General features: G+C 31.1%; 3 protein-coding genes across 7 annotated transcripts in view; 2 read left to right on the top strand and 1 right to left on the bottom strand.

Moving 5' to 3' along the window:
• Nucleotides 1–15,284, top strand: part of LOC111621019 (elongator complex protein 4-like) — a 32,425-nt gene extending 17,141 nt beyond the window's left edge. The window contains exon 10 of one of the 2 annotated variants that reach the window (XM_023363059.1): nucleotides 14,840–15,284. The gene's annotated coding sequence lies outside the window, so the exon portion shown is untranslated. Of the gene's footprint in view, nucleotides 1–7,597; nucleotides 9,063–14,839 lie in introns of those variants that run through there. The other variant, XM_023363058.1, reaches the window with a different exon arrangement.
• On the bottom strand, nucleotides 852–11,346 carry LOC111621021 (nuclear transcription factor Y subunit alpha-like). Of its 4 annotated transcripts, none has more exons than XM_023363062.1 (10): nucleotides 11,069–11,346; nucleotides 6,010–6,206; nucleotides 5,807–5,932; nucleotides 5,672–5,725; nucleotides 5,463–5,559; nucleotides 5,243–5,388; nucleotides 1,963–2,151; nucleotides 1,707–1,886; nucleotides 1,485–1,558; nucleotides 852–1,405 (listed from the first exon to the last, which is right to left on the bottom strand). In XM_023363062.1, exons 2-9 carry the CDS (start codon nucleotides 6,175–6,177, stop codon nucleotides 1,499–1,501), a joined length of 1,020 nt encoding a protein of 339 aa, XP_023218830.1. In that variant the 5' UTR covers nucleotides 6,178–6,206; nucleotides 11,069–11,346; the 3' UTR covers nucleotides 852–1,405; nucleotides 1,485–1,498. The 4 variants fall into 4 exon arrangements, with proteins under 4 accessions (XP_023218830.1, XP_023218831.1, XP_023218829.1 ...); XM_023363063.1 differs by having other exon boundaries at nucleotides 1,485–1,542; nucleotides 5,463–5,574; XM_023363061.1 differs by having other exon boundaries at nucleotides 853–1,405; nucleotides 1,963–2,148; nucleotides 5,463–5,574; nucleotides 11,069–11,345.
• Nucleotides 15,285–16,578: 1,294 nt separating the features above from the next.
• LOC111621022 (DNA damage-regulated autophagy modulator protein 1-like) overlaps nucleotides 16,579–27,882 on the top strand; it is a 29,658-nt gene continuing 18,354 nt past the window's right edge. The window contains exons 1-2 of the mRNA XM_023363065.1: nucleotides 16,579–16,763; nucleotides 27,251–27,387. The gene's annotated coding sequence lies outside the window, so the exon portion shown is untranslated. The remainder of the gene's footprint in view (nucleotides 16,764–27,250; nucleotides 27,388–27,882) is intronic.

The raw sequence follows: 27,882 nt of genomic DNA on the forward strand, positions 1-27,882 counted from the left end.
TTTTTAATGTATGTAATTTTAGTCAACATTGCATGCTGTTTGGAGATCTGAATGGATATGTTAGTAGCTTTGATACTAATATCTGTAAAAATACCAGTTGATAAGGGCTATAGAAAGCCAAAATGCATTCCAATTATGAACTTTTGGAAAGTTTGTCAGGATTGATCGAACTGGAAATTTATCAAATGACCAGAGTTAGGGTTAGGAGACCTTACAAGATGTCTGTCACAGATCTGAATAATAATGTGTCTCAATACGACCCTTTATTAAGGGAGAGTGTACTTCTCAAGTGTTTGAGGATTTCTCAATGTCTTATAAGCAAGTTTTACAAGCTTCATTTATTGGATGTTTTGTGGCTTGGCACTATTGTTTCTCTTTTTATGTTCTTAAGGTTGTGGGATCAGATCATGGTGACAGAATATTTCCCCCTCCAAATAAGTGTGAAATTTTTACATAAATTAAATAATTAAAAATTACACATGCTTATTTACCTACTGCTTATTCTGAAACCGTGTCTTTTTTTATTTGTTTTTTTCTGTCACAACTAGGTGCATAGATAGACACTGGGCATCTTAGACATCACTCTTTATTCAGGAATACCTTGTGGGCTGATATGCATTCTGGGCATATGCCCCTCTTCTATCAGCTTTACTTTTGAAATAACTTGTAACGAGGTGCTAACAAATATACATCTTGCTTAAAAACAACATTAGTTACAGTTAAAATTTTCTGGCATCACCCTCAACAGCACTTAGTTCATACTTGTGATGTCCATGTTTACCAGGTTCTTCTAGTAGAAAAGCCTGGAAAAGGATTAAAAGGAAATAAAAAATGTGTAATATCTAAAGTAACAGAATACAATAGTCAGCATATTAAATAATCAGTTGTATTTAATGTGTATTGTGATACAACAGCAATTCATAACTGTACACGAATCCCGTACTGTATTATAAACTTTGTAAAAAAGGAGTTACGTACACAAAATGAACATACGAAAATATAAATGAATTTTAAGTTTTTTCCAATATAATTGGATTTAAAATGAGTTAATTAACAAATGAAAAACTACTACGAGACAAAGACATGTTTTTCCTTTGGAATTTCACAGTCGACAAGGCATTCTAAGACATACTAAACTATGACATGATTTACATCACAATATCACAAATATTTATGAAAATGTATTAAAAATACAAGATGACTCTGAATTTTCATTTTTTTTTAGTTAAGTGAATCTGCAATTGTACAAAATCAATGTGATGATTTTTTAAAACCATGTAAGGAATGATGAGAGTCTGTTTCTGGACATTGGCACATAGTGCCAATATGAGAATGTAGGCACCTAATTGGTTTGTTTCCAGATCCACTAGTAGGAATGAGATCAGTTTGCAAGAATTATTAAACTCTGAAAGATAATATTTAAAAATTAATTTCAATAATTTTTAAATATTCCCATTTGTAGTAAGAAAACTTTAAATACAAACCTGGTGAATACTGATCAGCCATTCACTGATGAATTCTCATCAATATCTTGTGTGGTTTCTGCAAAGTATTGCATCTAAATGTATAAATTTGGTTGTGTGTTAAATTCTCAGATATTATACATATATATTATTTTTCAAATCCTAAGCTTTTAAGATCATTTAAAAGAAGCATTTTTTGTATTAATAGTTCAAATCTTTAATGTTATAAAAACATTTTCTTACCTCGAGATCAATGCCATTTGTACCTAAAATCTCTGAGTCTGTATTAGTTTGAGAATCCATTGTCCTACATCCATTCATTAAATTATATTCATCATTTTTTAATGAACCAGAATGGAATCTTCCACCTTCTCCTCGTATTCTATTCATGGCATGCTTATGTCGAGATTCGTGAAGATATTTCTAAGAACAATTGGGTTTTTATAAGTAAAATAATTTAGAATCATTTCATAAATTACAATAGTAATAGTTTGTATACTTTTCTTTCTTTGGGAATCCTTCCGTTGGCTTCCAGTTTGGCCCTTGCCTGTCGTCTTTTTAAAATTCGATGATACTGTTTGGCATTTACATATAAAGGTTCTTCTTCCATCAGTTCGGCTCCCGCAGGTATCGGTAATCTTGGCATTGTCTGAAGTCCAGTTCCATTGCCGTTGCCTGGCATCACCTGCTAGGAGCAAAAATATTTTATTGGAAAAATGCAGTAAAATATAGAAGTGAAATAAACTAAGGTATAACCAAAATTTATTAAAATATGTTTAAAAAATAAAATTAAGAATTTTTCTATATACAGATGTTTGCAAATAATAGTTATAATTCCTGCAATTAATTTTCCTAATTATCTAGTGAAATTACAAAGACCATTATTTAAATAACTTTTCTGCAATTGTTTATATGATTAAACTTTATAAAAGTTTAAAGCAAATATAAATAAAGTAATTTTAATATTTTATAATATATTTTTAAAAATCAGATTTATGTATAATAAACTGGTAGAGGATGACAAAATAATCAACTAATACTTTGAAACTTTTTAATTTTTTAATATGAATATGAGAGGAAATTCATAGTTTGTATTAACTATTTTAAAAATTAAGAACTAGTTTTCTTCAAATCTCTGGTGTTCATCGACATTCTGTGTTGTTTAGTAATATTGCATCGAGCTTTTAAGTTGAAGACAAATTTTGATTTCATGTTTAGACACAATAAAATCTTAATTTAATGGATTAATTTGAATGAGGAATTTCTATTACAGCTAAAAGTCTGGTATATAATAAAGTAGTTTTGCTGAATGCACATGATAAACTAATTAGTTTATCAATATTTTATTTGTTTTGCTTATGTAGATACTTAAAATTTCTATACATAGATTTGCATAATTAAAATTAATTTCACAAAAAGGTTTTCTACGTGGTCTGTTCAAAAAGTATCGGACCTTTTTTTTCCCGCGTAAACCAATGATGCGCGAGAGGCCTCCTTCGGTGGAGTTGTGGAGGGGACAGTCATGCACAGCCCTGAAATTTTTCCCGCCTGCAGGAAGCGTCAGTCGTTGGCAATCGGCGTATGAGTGAGGTCATGTAGTGCACTCGTCAGATTCCACTAAGCTGGAAAATGACTGAACAACGTGAGCAGCAATATTACATCAAATTTTGCCAAAAACCTTGGCGATACCCGAGTGTAAACCATTTGCAAGATTCAGCAGGCTTTCGGGGACGATCCTTGAGGCCAAAAAAAGCGCGGCAGGTCCGCAGCAATATCAAAGGTCATGTTGACAGTTTTTTCAACTGTCGTGGGGTGGTGTGTCATGAGTACGCACCACAAGGCCAAACCATCGCAAAGGAGTACTACCAGGAGGTCCTTCGTCGTCTTTCTGATACAGTGCGACGCAAACGACGGGATCTGTGGTCGATCAAAACTTGGCAGCTCCATTGTGATAACGCATCTGCCCATTCTGCGCATCTGATTCGGGCTTTCGTCGCCAAACACAATACTCCTGTGGTTCGTCATGCTCCGTACTCTCCCCACATGGCTCCGTGTGACTTTTGGCTATTTCCCAAGCTGAAAATGCCTCTAAAAGGAACCCGAATTTAGTCGAGAGAAGACATCGTGCGGAATCCGACAGACCGGCTGATGGCCATTCCAAAAGATGCGTTCCAGCAGTGTTTCCAGCAATGGCAGGAACGCTGGGAGAAGTGTATACATTACCAAGGAGACTACTTTGAAGGGGATTAGGGTTTTGTACCTCAAAGTCAATAAATTTATTTTTGCCGACCAAAGGTCCGATACTTTTTGAACACACCACGTATATGTATCATTGCTTATATACTCACCATAATTCTGTAATAAACAATTATACAATCTAAATTGAAAAAAATAAAAAGAAAACAAAATTTAAATTTAGAAAATTTTTTGTATTTTTGTCATTATTTGTCTTTGGATGACAATAATATATTATCATCCAAATTTCCATTCTGACATAAAGTTAAGATTGTTGAGTCTTGGATTTGAAAAAAAATAAAATGCATTTCAAAATTAACATGTTATATGTAATTAACAGGTGTTAATTTTCAGGTAGTGTGAACTGGGCTTAAAGTTACTTGAAGTATATTTCTGAGTTAATATTGATATTCAATGGATGTAATCTGGGTTAATGTTATGTCAAATTTGGCTTTGTGACATCATTTTGTCTGAACCGACCAGAAATTTTGTCTGTTAAATGGAGGTTTTATGATACTATAACATAACTATAAAATTCAAGAGAAATTATTTTATGTCGTAATTTCACTTGCATTTTATAAAGTATTATATTTTACAGCATATAAGACACAACTTTTGTCAAAAAAACCCCCATCTTTTATGTAACATTGCAATCTGCTATGGACTAACAAACTCTCCAATTAGCCTTCAATAGGCTAAAGTATAACTTCTAGCTAGCTCAGCTCTTGAATAAAAATGTTATGTTTAATTGGGCTGCAATTAGAAAAAATTATAGACCTATAAGTTTCCATTTTTGTCCATCTGTCCATCCATTATCTGTCCTTCCTTAATTTCGAGAAAGGAGTTAGATAAATAAATGTAGAGACCAGATATGGAAAGCTTAGTAAGAGGAGATCCTGATTAACTATATACAAACTTCTGATGCAAACAGAAAATCAAATTATTTCAATTAAAAACTTTTCCCTGAAAGGAGTTATCTAGATGACTGGCACAACTTGATTGCTAAAGGAAAAGTATGATGTACATAGGCAAGACACTACTAATATTTTAAATTAAATAAAAATATAATTAAAAATTGCAGCCCAGCATTGTGATGTCACAATAAATAACTGCTTGTTAAACATTATTATTTGTTATACCTAAGCTGCTTTTGCATGTATTTATGTAGAGTATTTTAATTGTAAATTACTTTTTGAAACTCTTATTTATCTGGGAATTTTACTATTTTTAAAATCAGATTATAGTAAAAAGAATTTGGGTCAAGTGCCAAGGACACAGGATGGTTTAAAATACAGTAAATAAATTTTTCCCTAAATATTCTTTGCTGAAAGGAGGTGCATCTTAAATGTTGAATTTCACTTTCAAAGTGAGATATATATTAGTTTAGAATTATTGAAATTTATACCAAAAAATATAACATTTATTGAAATATGCATTTAAATTATCAGATTAAATTATATTAAAATTTTTCAGGACTAGATATGATGGATAGATTTATACTAAATTTTAATTTTAATAATATTTAAAATAATATGAAATATTACCATAACAATATTTCCTCCCTGAACACCCACAGAAGAAGGAATTGTTATCGACTGTGGACTTGGACTTGTTGCGGTCGACTGTACCATTTGTGGTGCAGCAGAAGGATTTCCGGTTGTGATAGGCGTGGTCGGAATTTGAATTATACCTAGTGTAAAAATATTTATTAATTAGATAAAAGTAATCGATTGTTAATTAAAAACTTATAAGTTAAACTTGTACCATTCTGAGCTTGAACGAAATTTGTGCCATCAATTGAAATAGGTTGACAAACTAAAGTCTGTCCATCTGAAGTTTGGAATATTTGACTTTGTTGAGGCTGTTGAATAATAAACTAACATACAGATAACATAAAAAAAAAGATAGATGTTTGTTAATATGATATTGTTTTACAAAATGTTGAATTATAAATATTTATGACAATGGAATACCTGTTGTGGCTGACCTTGTTGACCTTGAAGCTGCCCTATAGGTATTACTTGTATCTAATGTAATTTAGTTGTTGTTAATAATAAAAGTTTTGAAAATATTATATTGATGTAAACAAATAGTGATGTTAACAATACCTGTTGAATCTGTGGACCCGACTGTCCTTGTAACTGTATTGTGTGACCTTGAGGAAGAGCTTGTACCATGATCTGTTGTCCAGGCACTAATTGAGCTTGACCTGCACTTTGTGGTACCTGTATGACCTGAATTAGTAAACATGTGGATTTATTAAAAGTGATAATTCGAGTCTGTCTGTTACTGACATCATAAATTTTATTACCTGCGGCTGCTGTGAGACATGTTGACCCGGCAGCTGCATAGCTGCCGGCTGTAATGTATGCATGACAGTCATCTGATCGCCGTTATTTCCATTTCCTGTGACAGAAACTGAGTTTTGAGGCTGAAGTGTACCACCGGATGTTGCCACTTGATACTGGTCAATATCCATGGCTCTTTGTGTAACATGCAGTTAAAAAACTGAAAGAAAATATTTCATAAATTAATATAAACATTAATAAAAAAAATTGGAAATATAATTTTAGTCAGTAAAACAAATTAACTGAAAATTATCTTATCATTTATAAGTAATTAATTCAAAGATATCATCCTTTAGGGTTCATTGCAGTTTGTCATTACAATTTTCCACATTGTCATCAAAAATATCCAGTGCCCTAATATTGTTAGATTTAAAGCTTGCAGCAAAATTAAGTTCATAACAGAAATATTACAAAATTCTTTGTACAGTTAATAAAGAAAAAAGAAACAGTAAATGAAAATACTTGTTAAATTGTTATACATTTTGTCATTATTGTATAAGTACTATCATATATTCACACACAATTGGATATTGTACAGACTAGATGATTATTGTACGTCTGGCAATAGTAAGCACCATCAAGCAGTAGTTGAGAACAGGAAAATTTGAAATTATACTAGCCAAAATTAGTACCAGATTAGCTATGACTGACCTATAATTTTAACATAATTCAATACTATATAAGTAATAACAACACTTTCATATTTATATTCTCATTTTCTTTGTTATCTAGTATTGATAATTTTCTTATAATTATTAATGAAAATTTGCTTACTTTTCTTCTCTAAACTTATAAATATCAACGATATATATTATCTTTATCTTTTAATAAAGAATATAAATAACTTGAACTTTTTTAAAAAAACTTTTAAATTTGAATCCTGATTCAAGAAAAACATTGGTACTATTGGAACATAATTATCAAATCCAGCAATGAGTTGCAAAACTTTCCTAGAAAACTAGTTAAAATTGTGTGTGGCACCATTTGTTATAAAAAGTTTTTAAAATGAAATCTCATATTATTATTATTATTACAGTAGAGCCTCGAAAACTCGGCCTAATGTGGACCGTAGGGTGGCCGAGTTTGTGAAAATGCCGAGTTATCGGGAATGGGGTTAAAAAAGGATAAGTATGCGTGTTTCCTCAGAAAATATTGTACTGTACTTGTATGTATTGTTTGCTTGAGAATACAACCAGAGAATAAACTGCCCAAATACCCTTAAACAAAGGAAAAGTACGTCCTTTATGAACGCATAGAGCCTTTACTACATGAAAATGAAAATTAATGAATACACTGTGTACAGTAATTTACCTGATAAGACAGACCTCAGAAAAATACTTTATGAGGCATAAAGCTGTCTATAATGAAAATTAATTAACTAAGGATTTTTTTGCCCTGCCAGGGTGTGGCCGAGTTATCTGGAGTGCCGGGTTATCGAGTGCCAAGTTTGAGGCTCTACTGTATTATAAAATAACAAAAAATCTTTTATCTACGATGATGTAAATGATGTAAACCACTGCTTTATAATTTTAAAATATTTTTCCTCAACAGAAGCCCACCAGTAGCAGAGTGAATAAAACCACTTAACACTGATCATATATTTGCTTCTCATTGGAGGGCTGACCATATGGCATTTTCTGGCTTTTCTTTGTGTTGAGCACCTAAATAGGGACCAATTTGTTTTGCAACACAAATTTCATATATTTTAGGGTACTACAAAGTCAAATTATGCAGTATAGTTATATGCAAGTATGCATGTATTTTAATGCAAAAAAAAAAAAAAAAGTTATATTTAATGATGGAAACATCAAAAAATTATTTCAAAAACTTTATAAGATATAGAGCTGTTTGTAAATTGTGTGGTGAGTATGCAGATAATCATTATAGTATATTACAAGGGAGTAGGGATGTTTAAAAAATGTTACACAATGCTAAGGTCTTAATCCTCGGATAACAGAATGATTTTCTTTTCAACGCTGCATAATAAATCGTACTGTTTATGTCACTGCTATGTTTGTTACACATTTAATTAATAAAATAATATAATGGTTGATACCTCATGCTATGTATTATTCCTTATTATAATCAAGGGTGTTGATTGGAGATATGCATTACATAATTTTGGGTTGGGTATGTGTGTTGGCATTATGGAATATTATAGGGGCAGAATGATAGTTGCAAAAATATTATGTAAACTTATGGATGATTTCATAGTCTACTACTAGTAAGATAGGCTATATGCAACTCAATGATAAGTATTTATGTACAGTATCTGAACATAAAAAAAGTACAGATGGCCACAAATTTTTCGGCTCCATATAATCTTATGGGACCTGTATTAATTTTTTTATGTTGATATAAAGAAAATTTCTAAATAATGCATTTAAATTATGTAACATAACATAAATTTTCTTTTATAATGTGTCCTTAAATATTAATATTAGGTAGAAAAGTGATATTATTTTTGTACAAAATATCATTATTATTTCTATTTACTTAGATTTTAGACTAGGAGCACTACATGACTTTGTTCTGTTGTGATAGATTTGAGGCAGAGTATTGCATTTTTGTAATTAAAAATTTCATAATTGGTATTAGTATATATAAATTATCTTTTGCTCCATCTAACCTGACACACTGACATGTGTTTGAATGTATATGTAAGGATGTATGTGATCAGAAGGAAATGATTATTGGTCACAGGAGAAGGCAATCCTTGTACGGTACATCCAAGATCAAACATGCTTGTTCTAGCAATCTTGTATCTCAAAAACAGAGACATGTAGTTCATTTCTTATTACATTTCTGGATTCCTCATCACAATTAATGGAAGATGGCAAAGTTTAATCAAACTTGATCGATTACAGATCGATCATAGTATACAACTTCCGTCAATGCCTCTGTAGTGTATATCTTAAGGTTCAAAAATATTTACTTTAGTAAATATACTTGTGTGTGTATACAGTATTGCCCATGAGCTATTTTTATATATTTGTAACTTCTGTTTAAAATCATGCATATGATGCATGATTTTAAACAGTACATAAACTGCAAATTAACAAAAATAAAAATTTTAAAGAAAATTTATAAATTTGGAAAAGTTTCTACTCTATTTCTTTTAAATTAATAATAAATTATTGCTTTTGATTGCTGCATTTAAAATTGATTTGACAATGAAAATGAATGTTGGCAATATTTTGTTTTTCATGTTAATATTGTGAAAACTTATCATTTAAAATAATTAAACAACAGTCATAGTATCAATGATATGTTTAATTGGGCTGCAATTATCAAATTGTAGAACTATACATTCCCACTATCATCCGTCTCTCCATTAATCTCAAGAATGGAGTAAGATAGATAATAATTGAGATCAGATATAATCCAAGCTTAAGAGCCAAAGGCTCCAAAACTATAAACAAACTTCTGATTTGAATTGGAAATCACGTGATTCCAATTCAAAATTCTTATTTAAATTAAAATATAATTAAAAATTTCAGCTTAGCATTGCAAAAATGTTACAATATGTAATTGTTTTTTTATTAAGAAATGAAAACAGTCTAATAAAAAATGAAAAAATTTCAAAAATAATTTTCTTGAAATATAATGATGATATAGAAGAAACCATATAATTTTTTCTCCGAAATTAACATTTAGTTGTCTTGAATAAAAAGTATGAAACTGGAAACAAGAGTTATATATAAGGCACATAACAACAAAGTTTATTAATATTTAAAATATGACATTAAGTAACAATAGAAAGATTATGGCAAATGCCAGTTTTTAAATCTGATTACAGTATAGTAAATTAGGACAAGGATATTTCTTGTACAAGACACTAATATCTTAACAATTTGAGTTGTTCAAATTGTTTTTACAAAAATTTTATTTAAATTATGACAGAAAATCATTTTTACAAATGATATTTTTTGTTAAGTTATGATCCAGGAAACAGAGAAGTCAAAGTTTTAGTTGCAAGTTGATAATTATTATTATTATATTTTTAGAATATTTATGATATGAATTTGATTTAAAAAGCTATTAAAAATGTGAATTCATATTATAATGTATTCTTACAAATTTGTAATTTGCAAAATTAGGTATTTGTAACAGCAAAATGAATATCTTACATTTAAATTTCGAATCTATTAATCATATTTATGTCGTTTGTAACAAGTTTTATAATATATTCTACATTAGAACCATTCCATATTTAAACTTTTCAAGGTAAGTTCAGATAAAACAAGAAAAAATTCCTTTTGTAAACAATTATATGCATGAGCAGAGAGGAAATTTCTTTCCTTTATTATTGTAATTTTTTCCATCAGTTAATATGCATTCAACATATTAATAGTAGTTCTATTAAATTAGTTGCAAGCTGTAAACAATATGTATATAGATAAATAAATGAATCACACTTTCTAGCCTTTAGAATCAATCATTTAATATGTTTTCTGTAAAGATTTAACTGCCAGAAAGACTTAAGTAACTGTTATTTTACTAACAACTCCATAAAAACAATAGTGTGCAAATAGAGAGACTTTTCCTCATTGAACAGCCCTGTATTTAATAACAAACGACGAAATAAGTACGTATTATAAAGCATTACAGTGTTTTTAAGTTAAATATATAAATGCAAGGGATGTAGAACTGGATGACATTTTGACAGGTATCATTTACCTAGTGTAACCTGCATATAGGAACCGCGCCTCGCTGCCTAATCTCTCTAAGTAAACTGTTTGCTAGTCAAATAAGGAAATAAACAGCGAAAAGACGGGAAAGAAAATGTAAGGCGAGAGGAAGAAAAGAAGAACAAACAGCGTGGATGCTGGTTGAGCGCGCACACAACAGGCCACTTCCTTTGTTTTCATGTGTCTCCGCCATTTTGTCTGGTTACGTACGACACTACCGTTTTACCTATGTTAATTATTTACGAGACGAAGTTGAGTTTACGTATTCGTAGCACCCGCTGCCTAAGAAACACGTTGTGTAGGAAAATCAAAAGATAATATGCGGACTTACATTGGATGGTCCTTCCTTTCTTGATTGGCTATGGAAATCTTTTGCCAATGGACGACGAATCAAAACCCTGATTGGTGCGTTCTAGTAACATCGCTATACACCCCCGATTTATCGAATTTTATAAATTCGCACGTGTCCTTATAACGTCCGTAAATTATATATTAATACTTCTCTGTCGGAAATTGTTTTTGTTAAATTATCAGTCGTCGTTTCGGTTTGCTTTTTAAAAAAATTCGCCTTTCTCAAGTCGATATTGATGGAACAGCGTTGTGACGTTGGGAGTGTCGTTCGCCGTCACGTGATTATAGAATCGATTGTAAATGTTTTTGCCTCCGGGGATTTTTCAATCGTCTGCTGTTTTTTTTTCTTTTTCTGTGTCAAGGAAACTGACGTGGAAAGTTATGGAGTGCGTTCGCTTAAACGCGTTTCGGAGAAACTAAAATGAATTTTCCATCTAATTATTAATACAGCTAAACGCGTATCTAATTTAAAAAAGTATTTTACAAATAATTATTTATTTAGCGAGTTAATTGCTACCAAAGATCGTATCTAAGCATTCAAATTATTTTAAATGCGTTCATAAATTTTACTATATAAAAATTCAATATTTGGACGACAGATGGCGACAATTTTCTTTGTGGGTTTTAATTTAACGAAATTTTTATAATAAATTATTTTTATTAATTAATTAATATTTAATGAAAATATTCCTAAAGTTTGAATATANATTTAAGAGTAAAATTGCCTATTTTGTAACACGTCATCGATTTATTATACGTCATCGATTATGCAATATAAACAAACTCGTCTTAACAATAAAAAAAGGTTTTTGATTTGATTTAATTTAATTTATTAATTTTAATTTATATTTTAATTATAATTTTGGAAGGAACTACATCCAATTTTTAAAAATATTTTATATATATATGTACTACGTGTTAATCCATTACATAAAAAATAAAGTTGGAATTTACAGCCTTAATCTTTCTCGTTTAAATAACATTAATTTAATTTTTTATGAGAATAATAGCATCAATTATATAATAAACGAGTATTTTTTTAGTTTAATTTTCTTATTTAGAATTAAAAAATTAAAAAATCAGTGTTAATAATTAAAGAAAATCCAGAAGAAATTGTATAAGTCGGGGTCATTTCTCAACTGGAGGATCGCGAACTACACGAAAACTTTTTGCCTTAAAGCGCGTAAAAGAGGTCGTCGACGTAAAAAACAGTTGCGAAATACAATTCTAGTGATTATCCTAGTTATGTTTTTACAATTACTGCATTATAAAATCCTCAAATTTACTTTTTAAGAATAAAATATAATAATGAAAATGTCGCTATTTATGCGCATAAATACATCGTAATTGTGGAAATTATAGAAGAAAAAATTCCTATAATTTTCTCCAAAATTAAATTGTAAGCCGAATAGGGACAATTTTCTGTCGATATCCAATCAATAATTGGACGTCATCGCGAATGATTTATATCGAGACACGTGGTCCGTCACGTGACGGGATTCTGGTATTCATATCAAGAATTTATAGATCGATAACGCATAAAAAATAAGCCGATTCTTCTGGCTTTATCATCAGAATTTTAAAATTTTTATTTGGAAATTTTCTGCAAATATATTTACTACAATGGCCGAGTGGAAGCGAGTCGCTCTTCCGAACTCGGGTCTGGAACACGACTAGCGCGTGAATAAATTAATTATTTAATTAAACATTTTTAATTATAATTAATGCTTTGATTTTTTTAAATGAGTGAGGTTAATGTTGTTTTTAATCTCAAAATTCAAATTGCAGATAATCGTAATGTATTGCGAAAATTAAGCGTTGAAAACGGTTCGTTATACGTGGCCAAATTTCGGGAGGTGATAGGACATCAAAAAATAAGTGAGAGCCTAATTAGGAGAAAAGGCTGGTATCCTAAAACGGTTAGTTTTCGAGATAAAGGGGATTAGAGTGCTAAAAAATGGCCATTTTTTGAATATCTCGGAAACAATACGTGTTTTGCCTATTCAGTTGAAAATTATTTGTATGGTTTTTGTTATAGGGAGCCTACATTATTAAAAGTTGCACGTGTGAGTTTTTTTTTTCATCACGGGTGGTGTGGGGTGGCACATTTCTTCACGAAACGTACGTGACGCCACTGAAAACCTAATCAATTTTGATGTTTTAATCTGTCTCAAACACGCATCCCACGACCAAAATGCAAAGTAACTTTCTTTGCCAAATTTAATATAGTGTTTAATTAAATCTAACATTTCAATCAATTAGTTTTTCGGTAGTGTCGCATACGTTTTGTAAGAAATGAAAACCTGGAGGTGTTTCTCCATTTAGATGTTCGTACATCGAACTTTTATTTTCTCGGCTTTTATATATAACAGAACGAAAGTATGACGATCGGTCAAAAAATGACCCTTCCCATTTTTTTTACATTTTTTGGACTCAAGGGATTTTGATTTCGAGAAATATGAAAAGGATGGGGTTTGTTCTGTATGCGTGGATATTACAGCGAGTTTGTATATGGGAGAGACGATTTCGTTCACCCATTTTGAAGCTTAATAACTTCTGTGCTGTTTATCAAAGCTTTCTGAAATTTTGCAGGGAGGCTTATGTATTAGGGGCATTGATGCTATTAAAGTTTAATAGTTAAAGATCGGGGATAGGGAGATAGAGGGACTGGTATGTCATAACTCTAGCGGGATCGGACTTAATGAAAATTTTACTCGTTATAAGCATTTACATTTTGTTTTATAAAAGTGATTTCTACCTTAAAATTAAGCTTTTTATCATTTTACAATAATTAATAATATGAAAAAATTTTCAAACTATACAGTAGATATACATGAAGTAATATAAATTCTGTTTTCTTAACAAATTATAATAAAGTCCTTTATCCTTTGCTGTTTACAGAGAGGAAGAACATCGTATCTTCTTTTTTTAATTCTTCTCTATGACGAGTTCAACGTGAATATATGACGTCATCATTTCCAGGCCATTTTCGCGTTCGCTCGTGTCGGTATGGTGTAATGCACTTAACGAAAGCGAGAAATGTCATCACCTCTTCTCGCCACATATTCCTGCTCGCTCGTGTCTGCATATTTGCACCTTATGGTATACAGAGAGAAGAAAATCGGGCAGTTGGGATATTATCAGAGCTGTAGACCATGCCCACGGGAGTAAAAAATGTCAAAGAAACCATAGTCATGTGACAATTTGCGGGATATAACCCTCCCCAAAATCAGCCTATCTGGAATTTTGAACACCCTCAAAAATTGGGATAAAATTTAAAAGTGGAAAAATCCGGCCACTGCTTCTCAAAACTTTTTATTTTGGTAAAGGTTGGATTAAAGAGTCAATATAATAATATCACTATAATATTATTTTATTCATACTTATACATCATAATAATATTTTAACACATCTTTCACATTTTAAGTTTTTTATAAAGTTACAATTCAAATTACAGGGCTAGTTTCTCATAGAATATCCTTCTAGAAGGTCCCTTTAGCAGATTGTCCTCGTATTATATTGACTTATTCCGTTGATCCAATATACTATTTTCAATCAATTTTAACTGAATTGTATGTATAATATTATTTACAATATATACATAACAAATTTTTAATTATATTATAAAATTTATATTTTCTTCCTTTTATAAAAGTTTTTAACTGTTAATAGAATATTTTAGATGCATTTAATATATATTCCATTAAATCTTTATTGTCTTGTTTATCAATTAAGAATTTTTCTCTTTCAAAGTGCCTCAAGCGTGTTTCCATGTGTTATTAAGTCCGGATTTCGAGGAGGCCATTTCATATCAAATCCTGGTCCAATCAATCATCCATTGAATTCATTGTCCAGACGTTCTAGGACATAATTTTATGCATTAAAGACTGCAAGTTTATTAATTGCTTAAAATCCTTCTTCTTTCTTTTAAATTTATTAAACAATCAAACCTTCTAACAACGGACACTGACGGAAAGATAAAAAATGACCGCTGTTAGCAGGTTATTTTATACGCTTTTTTTTAATTAAAAAAAGTTACTGAAAAAAATGGCCACTGTTTAGAAATGATCGTTATTGGAGGTTCGACTGCTTTTTTTGGGCTGATTAATTTAAGGAAAACCTGTCCAAAACGGGACCTGAATAAAAAGGAAATTTGCCTAAACGGGAAAATGTCTCGGAACGGAACGATTTTCTATGTTAAGAAACCTGTTCAAAACGGAAACCTGCCAAACCGGAAAAAATATTCGGTAACGTGTGATTCCGGTTTAAGAAGGTTTTACTGCATACTTCTTTATTTATTTCGCTTTTATGACCAGTGGGAATGTTTTTATCATCACTGAAATACGAACTTTTATTAAACATTTCGGTGTAATATATCTCAGCTAATAATCTCAGCTTGTGGCACCGGTCTTACTGGAAGTGGGAAGCTCCGTTTACAAGTTGCACGAACCTATGATTGGGTCACGTAATAACGAAGTCTACTGTATAATAATATATGTTATGCGTACAGATCATATTTGTATCAAATTTTAAATAAATTACGCAAAATGTTTTAACGTATGGTAGACCACCAATAGTCGAGTGGATAAAACCACTCGACCTACACCACTAAAGTTAAAGTTGTGTTTGGCGCCATCGGTTACGACATGTTAAAAAATAACTTTTATATTATTATTTATTATAAAAAAGGCAAAATGCTTAATTTTGAGGATTTTATTTCACACTTTCCGCCTTGTGGGCACTAAGAGAGCCTTATTTATAACAAGCCCATTATGAGTTCGGCCAGGTGGTGAGGGACGGGGCCCTGACATATCCGGACGGACCGCCCCCAAAAAATTTCTGAGGATTTTTCGACCTTCCGGATTCAATCCCGGGTCCCCCAGAACGGTAGGCTGCCACTTTGACCTCTCGGCCATCCGGACGTCACTTAATTTTGAAGGTAGAGAGGAGTTGTTTATGAAATTGTAAATGCCAAAAAGCCAGTTGAGTGACACATCCCTAAAAACAAAGAAGATTCTAGGCAGATTCTTAGTTATTCATTCTCCATTGCCAACAGGGTGGGTTTTTCATATTTTTTTCACTTGAATAGTGCCGGTTTCCCATCGAAAATCTTATAAGGCAGATCGCCCATGTGTTGAACCAGAAGATATTTAAAAATGATTCATATTTATAATACATGCACATGCATAATGTTAATTGTAACCATATATATGGAAGATTCAATGTAAAAGAACCACTAACAATAATCTTTCTGTGTATTCAATAATTAAAAATGACTTTTTTAGAGAAATTTAATGTCTTAATTACCTTATTAATATTTAATTAGTAATAGTATCTAAAAATTTACTATTGATATGTGTTGATTTTGATTTAATGAAATCAAAACTATTTATTTATTTTTTAAAAGATCTAGTTATCTTATGGAATGTTGTAATAGGTTAAAATCCATTTAAAGTTATCTCCAATATTAATATAAACATTAAAGTTACAGTACTTGTTCTATATTTCTCCAAAGTCTTTGAATTTTATTGTACCTTTGACATAATTGTTGGAATGTAAATAAGAAGGGGGGAAATGGGTTCATGTGTCAATTGCTGAAAAAATTCAAGTAGGTCACTATTGCAAATGGATAAAGTAGAAGTTTATATTGAGTTTCTCTCTATGTTACTTTAGAAGTAAGTATCTTAAATTGTTTTACTTTATTACATATAAAAACATTAAAAATGTATAAGTATATTGAAAAATAATTCAAATTTTAATTGTTAAATGTAAATATTTAGTAAATAACTGATTAAAATATGAATTAATTCATTTGAATAATTAATTTGTAAATTTTATGTACCAATATTTAATGAATAATAAGATTATAAGTAAAAAATATTATCAAAGATGGGCCTAAATTTCTAAGCCTCATAGGTTATATTTATACAACCAATCTCTGAACGTTGGCCACTGGTGGATACATAAAAATGGCCGTTGTTTGGAGGTGACCGTTAGTGAAGGTTCATCTTTCAATACATAACATATATTTAAACTGTACATATGTATGTATTAATATACAATTAATATACAAGCGGTTTCGTTCCCTGTACACTGGGAGTTCGGCCGTGGGTTCGCGCCCCGCCAAGGACGTGGAGTTTTCCGGGTTTTCTCCACGTCTGTAACGCCTGAATAGGGGCCAGTTACTCTTAACAAAGACCTCCTAGCAGTCATCCCCCCTAGACAGATTGCCCAAGTGTTGCGTTGCCGTAACTTAATAAAACAAACAAGCTAATACGTCTGCACTTTGAGAAGGAAACATTCACATGACAATAACATTCACAGTTCAATAATTTCAGTTAGATGGTACTCGTATAATCTGTGCCGCATAATAAGGCGAACCCTTTACCTATGTGTGTGTTCGGGGTCTGCGGTGACGTCATTATTCGTTCCTGGAAGCTCTTTCCGTTTTCCCGTCCACTGTGGAGGGACTTTACTGTTATATATAACAAAGGAAAAGTATGGTGATAGGTCAAAAATGATCCCTTATTTGAGATTTGTACATTTTTGTATTCAGAACACCTTGAAACGTCGAGAAATGCAAAAAATTCGGGGTTTTCTCTGTATGTATGAATGTTAATGTGTGGGGGGGCACGAGTTTGTTCATCCTCTTTGAAAGCTTAATAACTCCTGTGCTTTTTGTCGAAAATTTCTGATATTTTGCAGGGAGGTTTGTTTATTAGGGGGATTGATGCTATTAAATTTTGGTGGTTAAAGGTCGAGGGAGTGAGGAGATAATGGAGGTCGTGTATACCCCCAGTAGGGTCGGACTTAATGACGATTTTGCTCGTTATTAGCATTTACAAATTTTTATAAAACTCATCCTTACCCTCAAAATTAAGCTTTTTGCCATTTTATAATAGTTAAAAATATAAGGTTTTTTTAATAAAATATGATAACATACGGCGCCATCAAATGTTGCCGAGAAAGTTAAGCAACTCGTTGCCGGATTTTATATAACAGAGACAGGAAAGTAACAACATTAGGAAAATTGTGTTTGCATGGAATTATACAGTTTTTCTGGACACGAAAAATGTCGATAGCTGATACTTATCCATAGTTCACGACATGAAAATTTCACGTGCAAATGTTAGGCACTATTTGTATGTAACGAGGACAATATGAAGAGCATAATTATCTGTCCCTTCAAGTTGCTAAATTTGGCTTCTACAGATTTTAATCTATTTGCCTTCTTGAGATAGCTTTTGTTAAGATAAAGTCGTCAAATGTGCATCGTAGCATGACTAATACAAGAGAGTTGTAAGAGGAAAAGGAAAATTTATCAAATGCCGTGATAAGTGTCTTAAACTTTCAGGAATTTATATTGAGAAATCTCGTGTCACTGACATTTTTGTTGTATTAAGATATTATCAACTTACTCTGCTGTGTTATGTTTAATTTATGGCATTTTATTGTCAGATCTTTCGTATTAATTAGAATTTATTTCGAAATCTGAAAGGAAAATATTTGTATATGAATAATTTTTTTCTTAAAATTGAGATAATGATACGATTCTTTATAAGCTACTAGCAGACCCCGCCACGCGTTGTTGTGGCTCAAAAAGTATCTATTATAAATTTATAACACTTCCCCGTGGGGGGGGATTTTTCGAAAAATTTCTTCTTAGTGTACATTCTGTTGACGTACCCTATTAAAACGCAAAAAACCGCATCTAAAATAGTATAAATAGAAGCAGAGTTCTTTACGGTAAGCCTTAATCCTAACCATCTCCCTTCAGTGGGGGGAATTTCGACACGTATATTATATAAAAACACGTGCGTATTCGAATGCAGCGTTGTGTCAAAATTTCAAAGGAATCGGTAGGAACAAACGAACATTACATTTTTATTTATATAGATAGATAGAAGATGATCTGCTTTAGTTCATTTTCACAGAAAAGCATAATGCCTCACAGAAAAGCAAACTTAGGGCGTCGTACTCGTAGCGCCATCTGTTGGACATAAAAGCCTTAACCTAGATTATATATTTTAATTTATATGAATGTTTAACGGAATAATATACAGCCTATGTCCACCCTGAGGTTCCATTCTAAATATTGGTGAAAGAATTTTTGAAATCGGATGAGTAGTTTCGGAGATTACCTGCTGCAAACAAACTTACATACATACATACATACTTACAAACATTACCTCTTTATAATATTAGTATAAATAATAACTATGAGTCTTCTGGCCTTATTATGATTACATATTCATCATACGCCTTTCCGATTTTTATTCATTAACGTATGATGTCCCGAATGTAATTCGCTTTATTCAACAGCCGGGTTACATGTATACATTTTGACAATATAACAATCATAAAAAAAATTCATAAAAATTGATATTAAATTACCAAACACCGTAACGACACTTCACGGACTCTATTGTGCCATATTCAGTTCCTGATAGTGCTTTTACCAAAATAAATATTCTTTATCTTCTTTTTCAAGTCTAATAGACGGTGAAATCGAAACCATCATATTTTACATCGAACTGTCTGTTAAATATTTCTCGATTTATCACATAGAATAGTCTTAAAGGGCGAGAAATTTCATGATGTGAAAACAATTCGTGTACAGAAAGCGCTTTTTCTTTCAAATAATTATACAAATTCGATGAATTAATGGGTAAATAATGGACGGAGGAGAAGGAAGAGAAGGAGATCGAAAAGGAGAAGGAGTGGAAACAGGAGGAGGAGAAGGAAGACATTATGGAAAAGCTTAGTACAGGTGCCACGATGTAATATGTAAATAAATTTGTCACAAAACGCATCTTTGACAGAAAATCTCAACAACTAAATAACTAATATTTTTCATAAAAATCCGAGGAGGAAACAGTTATAATTAGTGATGTAACGAATATTCGGTTACTATTCGGTATTTGGCCTATTCGGCCTATTTTTCGCTATTCGGCCAAATAGCCTACCGAATATTTAATCACTATTCGGCCGAATACCGAATACTGTACTCAATGCAGGGCGACTGTCGACTGGGCATGGTGTCACCTGGTGCGGTAATTCATGGTATCACCCCATTGGTATCAATTTTTTGACGTCGACCTTTATTTTTTGCTCTTCAGTTGCAAAAGTAAAAGTTATAAAACAAAAGGAAACGTAAACTTTTTAGAGGATTTTAAAAGTGAGAACAAAAAAGAGTAGTTTTTAACCATCCTCCCCTCCCCCTTTCCAAGTGACCCGCGAGCTAATACTAAAAAAAATAATGTACAAAATTTGACCCACTTCTCAAAAAGGTTCGTCATCACTGATCTAGGCGTTTAAGGCATTAACCTACTGCTGTGGGATCCAGCAAGTTCACCCCAAAAATATTTTGGAGTGGTATTTATTTGCCTGTGTTAAATTTCTCTCCTGTCATTACCTATGTGTGTAGCAATGATTTGTGTTATATAAACTTTTGTATTTGTATTGTGTAGCAACACTTCGTATCATATAACCATTGTATTATTTTTTTATAATAAATAAACGGCCATGACGTGGCGTCTTTTATCAAGCCCGCCACTTTTGGTTCGGTATGACTTGAAACGGATCAAAGTAGTCGTGTATGATTTTTTAAACTTACTTGTAAGGTATCCTACTCACTATCTGTGAACACATAACTTGCAACAGTGATATATTCAACAGCCTGATACCTTGGGCACAGCCTACAATAAAAACAGCTAGTCAAATGGGGGAAATCCCGTAGAAGAGTTGTATCCAAAAGAAAATATGCGCTCTGGCTAGATGGAGCTACACTACGGACAATAACAACACAGCTGATTAAGTTATCGTAGCTACATGCTGTCACATGCTCTTAAAACAAAACAGCAATTCAAACGTAGGATAGAGTAAATTATTAATTCTTTTAATTAAGATTTTGCCCAGATTCCGCAGAACAGTCTAAAACAATAGGCATATTATCAATAATCATCTAGAAGGTTAAATGCAATAATAATTAATAGAGTAAATCTACTGTACCTGTTGTGGCCACCGTGTTTAATGCAAGTAAAACTATTTTACGAGAATATTTTTTAATATAATTGACAAAAACTAAGCATAATATACAGTCTCTGAATATTATTTTAGCTTTTAAACTAGTGAAATGACCAAGAAAAAATATTTTGTAGTTTTATATTCATCAAGTCTATTTTATATTATCGATATTATTTTATCCAAGCAGACTTAACTTATAGAAAAGATATTACTGCCACAGCAAATTATTGTATAACTTACATATAAAACTATTTTTATTTGACTGGAAAAAAAATAAATGTGATGAATTTTTTTAGAATTAGATTACATAGTAAATTTGGGTGTCCGTGTTTACCACACATAAACAATGGATTTTCTCCATTCAAAGAAGAATAATCTTGCATAAATTATGCATCACTGCTGGTTGATGGTCGAATTAAAGATGGTAAGCTTGCATGCAGGGACGGATCTAGGTTTTTCGGGGCCTAGGACTTATTGAAGGCCAATGGGGCATCGTTTTTTCTTAATACAAATACTGTAATACTATAAATTATCATTATTATATTATTAATATTAACTATTTTTTACTATACGATAAATGCTCATTGTTAATAAAAAAGTATTAAAAATTTATAATAATAATTCAATTTTTGTGGGCCCTTGATATTTGGGGGCCCAGGGCAGGGCTTAAGCACTATTAATCCTTATGTAGATCCGCTCCTGCCTGCATCAGTTATCTTCATATATCTGTATATATAGCCTATATCATATATACACATACAGGATATATATATATCCTATATGTATATAATATTGTATAATCTTAAAATATGGTAAAGATATAAAATTAAATAACAGTTCTTCTCCATATAAGCAATCCTTCGTCATTCTTGTAGTTATTGAATTTTGTTTTTAAGTGAGACGTCTTCACTGTGTTCTATGAAATGTTTCATTGCAACTAAAGTTATAGTTTAATTAACGTGTCACTTTACAATTACTTAATTTACTTAAACAATTACTGAGTATTAATTTGTATTCGAGTATAAGAGCCCAGAGCGAATCGAGTTTGTACACTTGATTTTTCATATAAATTGCTGTAAAAACGATACACCTCATTGCATTCTGTATTAATGGAACTTAGACAAGGTATATTATCCATAGAATTGCATGTCAAGCTATTAAATTAATTGTAAGAATTTAATTTAAATTATTACTTATAAGTCCAAGACACTCGAACCTCCAAACTCGAACTCTTCGTCGAACGTATCGGGCCATCAAACAGAATCTATGTTTTTTGAAAATTGGCTTGTATCATCCAATTAGGTTGATCCACGTCTTACAAAAAATCTGTGGCAATATATAAGAGATAAATAAACTTTTTAAACATTTTAAATCCTATATTTGTCAGCCTGATGACCGAGACGATTGAGGGGACAGTCTGGGAGATCAGGGATCAAATCTTCAGGAATTTTTCATTGGCGATCCGTCCAGGATGTGTCGAGCCTAAATAGAAAGACTTTTATGCAAGTGATCTTGTATGCTAAAGTTTGGTTACTGCAATATCACCCAGAAAATAGCGGCCAGTTTTTAATTAATAGAAAGACCTCTGGGAGTTTTTCTATGAGAAACTGGTCCATATTTCGAGGGTAGAGAGCCTTTTTTTCCAGACTCATTGTTGGTTCGGCCAGGCTCACAACAGAAATAGCCTGGTAATTAAGCACAGAACCCGACAGAAAGGACAGAGGTTAATCGCTCATGAAAAATTCCTGAAAAGCTGTTCGTCCGAATTCTGGTTCCTCGTGTATGCTACATTTTAGACACGTAAATAAATTCCAATGGTCAAGTGGATAGACCACCTAACTCTGGTCTTAGATTCGTGCCTGAACAAAGGGTTTTCCGGATTTTTTCACTGGAAGAATGCCAAAATTTTCAAATATTGCGTGAAAATCAACTCACACGATTGTAATTAACTTTGACCCTGCAGCGTTTAAAAATGACATTGAAAAAGTAATGTTTATTTTGCTTCTATCAGGAAGGACATCTTCACAAGCCAATTATATAAGTCTGTCTGTACGAGCATGAAACTTTATAGGCATGTTTCCATGAAACTGAGAAAATATGGAAAAATACCATCAAAGATTATTTATTTTTAATTTTTGGAAAGAGTAAACAATTTTATTCCTTTTTATGAAATTCATAAGATTAAGAATAAAAATAGCCTGTATATATGTTGATAGGCTAAATTATTCTTGAGATAAATCTACAAATAAAATAAAATTTGTAAAAAAAAAGTACAGTACAATAAAATTATGTCGTAGTTTTCTTTATACAGTCGTACTCGAAGTAGGGACAAATTAATTTATCATTAATTTGTCATTTTAATTATCATTAATTAATCATTAAATCATTAAAGCAGGAAAAATTAATTTATCATTAATTTATGACGATATAAATCAAACTGAATGATGTTAAGAAAACAGCATAAACTAATATACGTTGAGATGTACAAGGAGATTCTCTTGCAACACGTACTGTACGGCTTTTACACTACAGAAATTACCACGTTTAAATTATATTAAAATACGAGAATATTTGTATTGAATATATCAAATTTCATTGCAAATTCAGAGGATTGTCAAAGAAGGAAGAATCCATCTCCTTTAATAATCCTCTGAACGGAGGGTTAAGCGGTTAAGGCATCGTTTTTCAACCATTTTTTAATACTATAGTTGCACTCCAACTTGGTAATTGCTTTCTTCTGCACCCGGTTGAAAACTACGGAATTAAGATCTATCACACTTGGGATGTGGAACAAATCAAGACAAGTAGAAAAAACCCCTATTTTAAGGGTATTCGTCTATCACCATCTGGCTACCCCACTGTGTGCCAGGCCAAATGGTCTTGATAAAAAGGCCTCTTAGTACCCACGGGATAGAAAACGTAAAAAAATTCTTTGAATCACCTTTCGTGTCTCCCTGTTGTATATAACGATATAGGATATACTATTGGCAAACCCCCTTCTTTTTACATGTACAGTAGTTCATGGAAACCCCCGACTATTAAATAAACACTGTTTATGTGTTTATTTAATAGTCGGTAGTTTCTTATGCCTCTAATACAAGAAAGTCTATAGACAATGCCTGTAAATCTCTCTTCCTATTGCGAACAATGACGTACTTTTCGCCACCCCTCCCTTTTAAACTGTATACGTATAGACTGCTCCAACAGTAGTAAAAAATTATTTATACAATTCGTATATAAGTTTTATATATATAGGCCTATATAGGCTATATAATAATGCATATAAATTAGCTGAATACCCAGTTCGTTGGATCATGTTACTTATATATAAATACCTAGACCACTTTTGTAAAGGGATACCTTCTATTTTAATTTGAAGTAAGTACTATTGACCCTACAATTGTCTGAATTGAAACTTGCCAAACTTGCCTTTACGATTTTGAAAAAAAAAACTATTTTTTTTTAAAAATTAAAACTATAATTTTTCGAATTATTTATCAATATAATAAGGTAAGATATAATGAATAGCGACCGTAGAAATCTTTAGAGGGAGTGCAGGAAGGAAACAATATGTCTTATAAATGCCCTATGCACCTCCTAAATGGATACAAGTTCAGCTAATTCGAAAAAATGTCGTTTAACTCCCATTCATACGAATCAATTCAATAGTTTTAAGCCCACCAGTAATCGAAATTTTCGGATTTCCACGTCTTTAACACGTATATAGGTGACAATTTCTCATATAAAGTGTCCTGTAGGATTTCTCCTTTTAACAAAGTGCCCATTTCTTACATTTCTATATCCCACAGAACCAGTCTTACAAGCAAATATGAAGAAAAATGGTGATTAATGTTTGAAAAATTTTACATTTAGTAACATTCTTTCATCAAAATAAATAGAATATTCTATTCTAGCATTGAAAGGTATAATTTTCTATTTATTGTTTGCATAGCGGCTTCAGAGGGGGTGCAGAAATCTTGCACTTTCCCCAGAAAGGAGTTGTAGATTTAGAATCTGCACCTCCTTTCTAGGGAAGTGCAAGATTTAGAATCTGCTGAAGGGATGCTGCGGATTTAGGGGATGAATATTCTAAATCTGTACATTATAAATGCGCCTCAATAGCCTGACATTTTAAATAATGGTAGACTTAAAAGGAGATTAAACTAATGTTAATCTTTATTTAAATAACAACCGGAAAAATCATTAAAAAGTTTTCATTGTTCGTTAGTTTTTTTTACAAAATGAACATAACAAGAAAATTTGCAATTTTTTAAATCTATTTTTAAATAAATTAATGAAATTAATTTGTGAATAACAATAGAATATTTTTTATTACATTACGAAATCTTTCGAATTTCATCATTTTTAAATCTCTTTTCATACATTTTAATGCGAATTTCAGCTCTCTCGAGTGTCATTTATTTATTTCGTTTTATTTTTGTATAAAAACAGTTTTCGAGTACACCAACAAAACTTTTGTGTGTAAAATGTAAAGATCTCCAAAACACAAAGCCCCTTTTTATGTAATAAAAATAAAAGAAATAATAATAACGAATAGTTATATATTGTGACATCGTTACGATGGCAGACTGCAATTTTCAACCATCTTTTAATTTAAAAAACTCACGTGACTTTCGGTCCAGACCGGAAGTTCCTGTAGGCTCTAGTTCAGCTGGGTCTCCGGTTTCTAAGCTTTCGTATCCAGTTTCGATTTTCATATACAGTATCTAACTCCGTTTCGAAGATTAACGAATAACGGACTACTGACGAACGTGGGAATGTAGAGGTATACAATTTCAAAGTTGTATCGCAATAATAATAATAAATTATATCGAAGTTTACAACTTCAACAAAGAAAGATAAACTCGATGTTAAACTCTCACAGAAACCAACAACACCCTTTTCTATCGAAATTGATCCCTCAAGAAAACCAGCAAAGCTCTTTTTATCGAACCAGCTCTCAAGCAAGCAAACCAACAAAGCTCTTTCTAGAGAAGCTAAGCGTCAAGCAAACCAACAAAACTTTTTATATTGAAACTGGGCTCTCAAGCAAACCAGCAAAGCTCTTTCTAGAGAAGCTGAGCGTCAAGCAAACCAACAAAACTTTTTATATTGAAACTGAGCTTTCAAGCAAACCAACAAAGCTCTTTCTAGCGAAGATGAGCGATCAAGTAAACCTACAAAATTTTATCTTTGGAGCTAGTTTTGCAATAAGAAAAATAGCAATGTTTTAATTTCTGTTATTAAACAATAGGCAAAACAAATAAATTACCCTTTGTTTTAAATCTCAAATTTAATATTTACTTTTAAAAATATCTACGATATATTATATTAACAACAGAAATCACAATACACGTTGGAAAGTTTATTTCATTATTTTCCTACTCAATAAGGAAGTTTAATGTTGATTATTCAGTTTGACTTTCCTATAGTCTCGTAAAAAAAAAACAATCAAGAAATAAATTATTAATCTTAAAAATTCTTATAAAAACTCCTTATTTGTTATTATCAATAAATCGTTTTCAAAATTTATAAGTTATCAAGCATTAAAAACTGATAGAAATAAACAAAGTTACAGGAAAGAAAGAAGTGTTTTTTTCTGCTTTCAAACCTTTTAACTCACAAAAAATTATGTAAAAACATTAAAATTTGTGTTTATGTAAGAAAATTTTATATAAAAATCATTAAAAATGTATTTTTTAATACATTTATCCAACTTTAAAGTCGTAAAAACGTAAAGATGCTGCACGCTTCTTGACATAAAGTATCACTGAAGGAGATTTAATTAATAAAAAAAAAAAATTATGTAGGAACACTATTACAACAATAAATGAAAATTTATTCATAAAATAAAAGTATTTTAAGGTATATTTAATATTTTCTTTATTTTTTTCCACTTACTTATCCTATATAAAGTTCGTTGTCCATATCTATTTATATTAAATATGCTTTAAGAATTGTAAGAGAGAGAGAGAGAAAACTCGTTTAAAATCAGTCACTTCTCGTGAGAATCGAGTAAAATTTATTGTGATTTAGTTTAAGTCTTGTAGAAACGAGTAAATTAATTAAAAATTGTATGTATATACATATAAATTTATCTTATTTAATGATATATGTAGAGGATATTTCGCCTTAGGTAACCATGGAGGTAAAATTCATTCTGGGATTACTTCGGATACAAACAGCAAACCTGCTGTCCTTGAAGTCCAACAACTGAACAGAAATTTTTAAATGCTGGTTTTCAATAGAACAGACAGTTCATAACACGCGCAGGTAAGTTATCAACTTTATATATTCAAGAGCCTATTAAATGTTTAGTTCTATAGTCTATATAAATTAGCATAAACAGATTAATTTTAATTGAGTAAATTAAAGAAATTTTAGAAAAATTAATTTAATTTTATGTTTATATTGTTAATAAGATTATAATTTAAATTATAATGTGTTTAATTCGGCTAATTTTAGTCACTTATGTGCCTCTATGTTTGTATGTTCTCTATAGTAGAGTTGTATGATTAGAAATGTGGTTGGTCCAGTTAAATCAATAGATTTAAGAAAACAAATTATTGAAGTTGTCCAAGATTTCTATAGGCCCTAATAAAGAATAATTTTAAAATTTTACAGTAAATATTTTCCTTAAAAATTAGATATTTATTTGTTGTTTAGGACAGAATAGCGACCTCGTTAACATTCTAAGAAGTGATGACAAAATTTATTCTACGTTTATTCTATTTAAAAAAAAAAATTTTCTTACTAGAAATTTAAAAA

This window comes from Centruroides sculpturatus, unplaced genomic scaffold (genome assembly GCF_000671375.1).
Source record: "Centruroides sculpturatus isolate CEXI.00-Female unplaced genomic scaffold, Cexi_2.0 scaffold245, whole genome shotgun sequence".
Lineage (NCBI taxonomy): Eukaryota > Metazoa > Arthropoda > Arachnida > Scorpiones > Buthidae > Centruroides > Centruroides sculpturatus.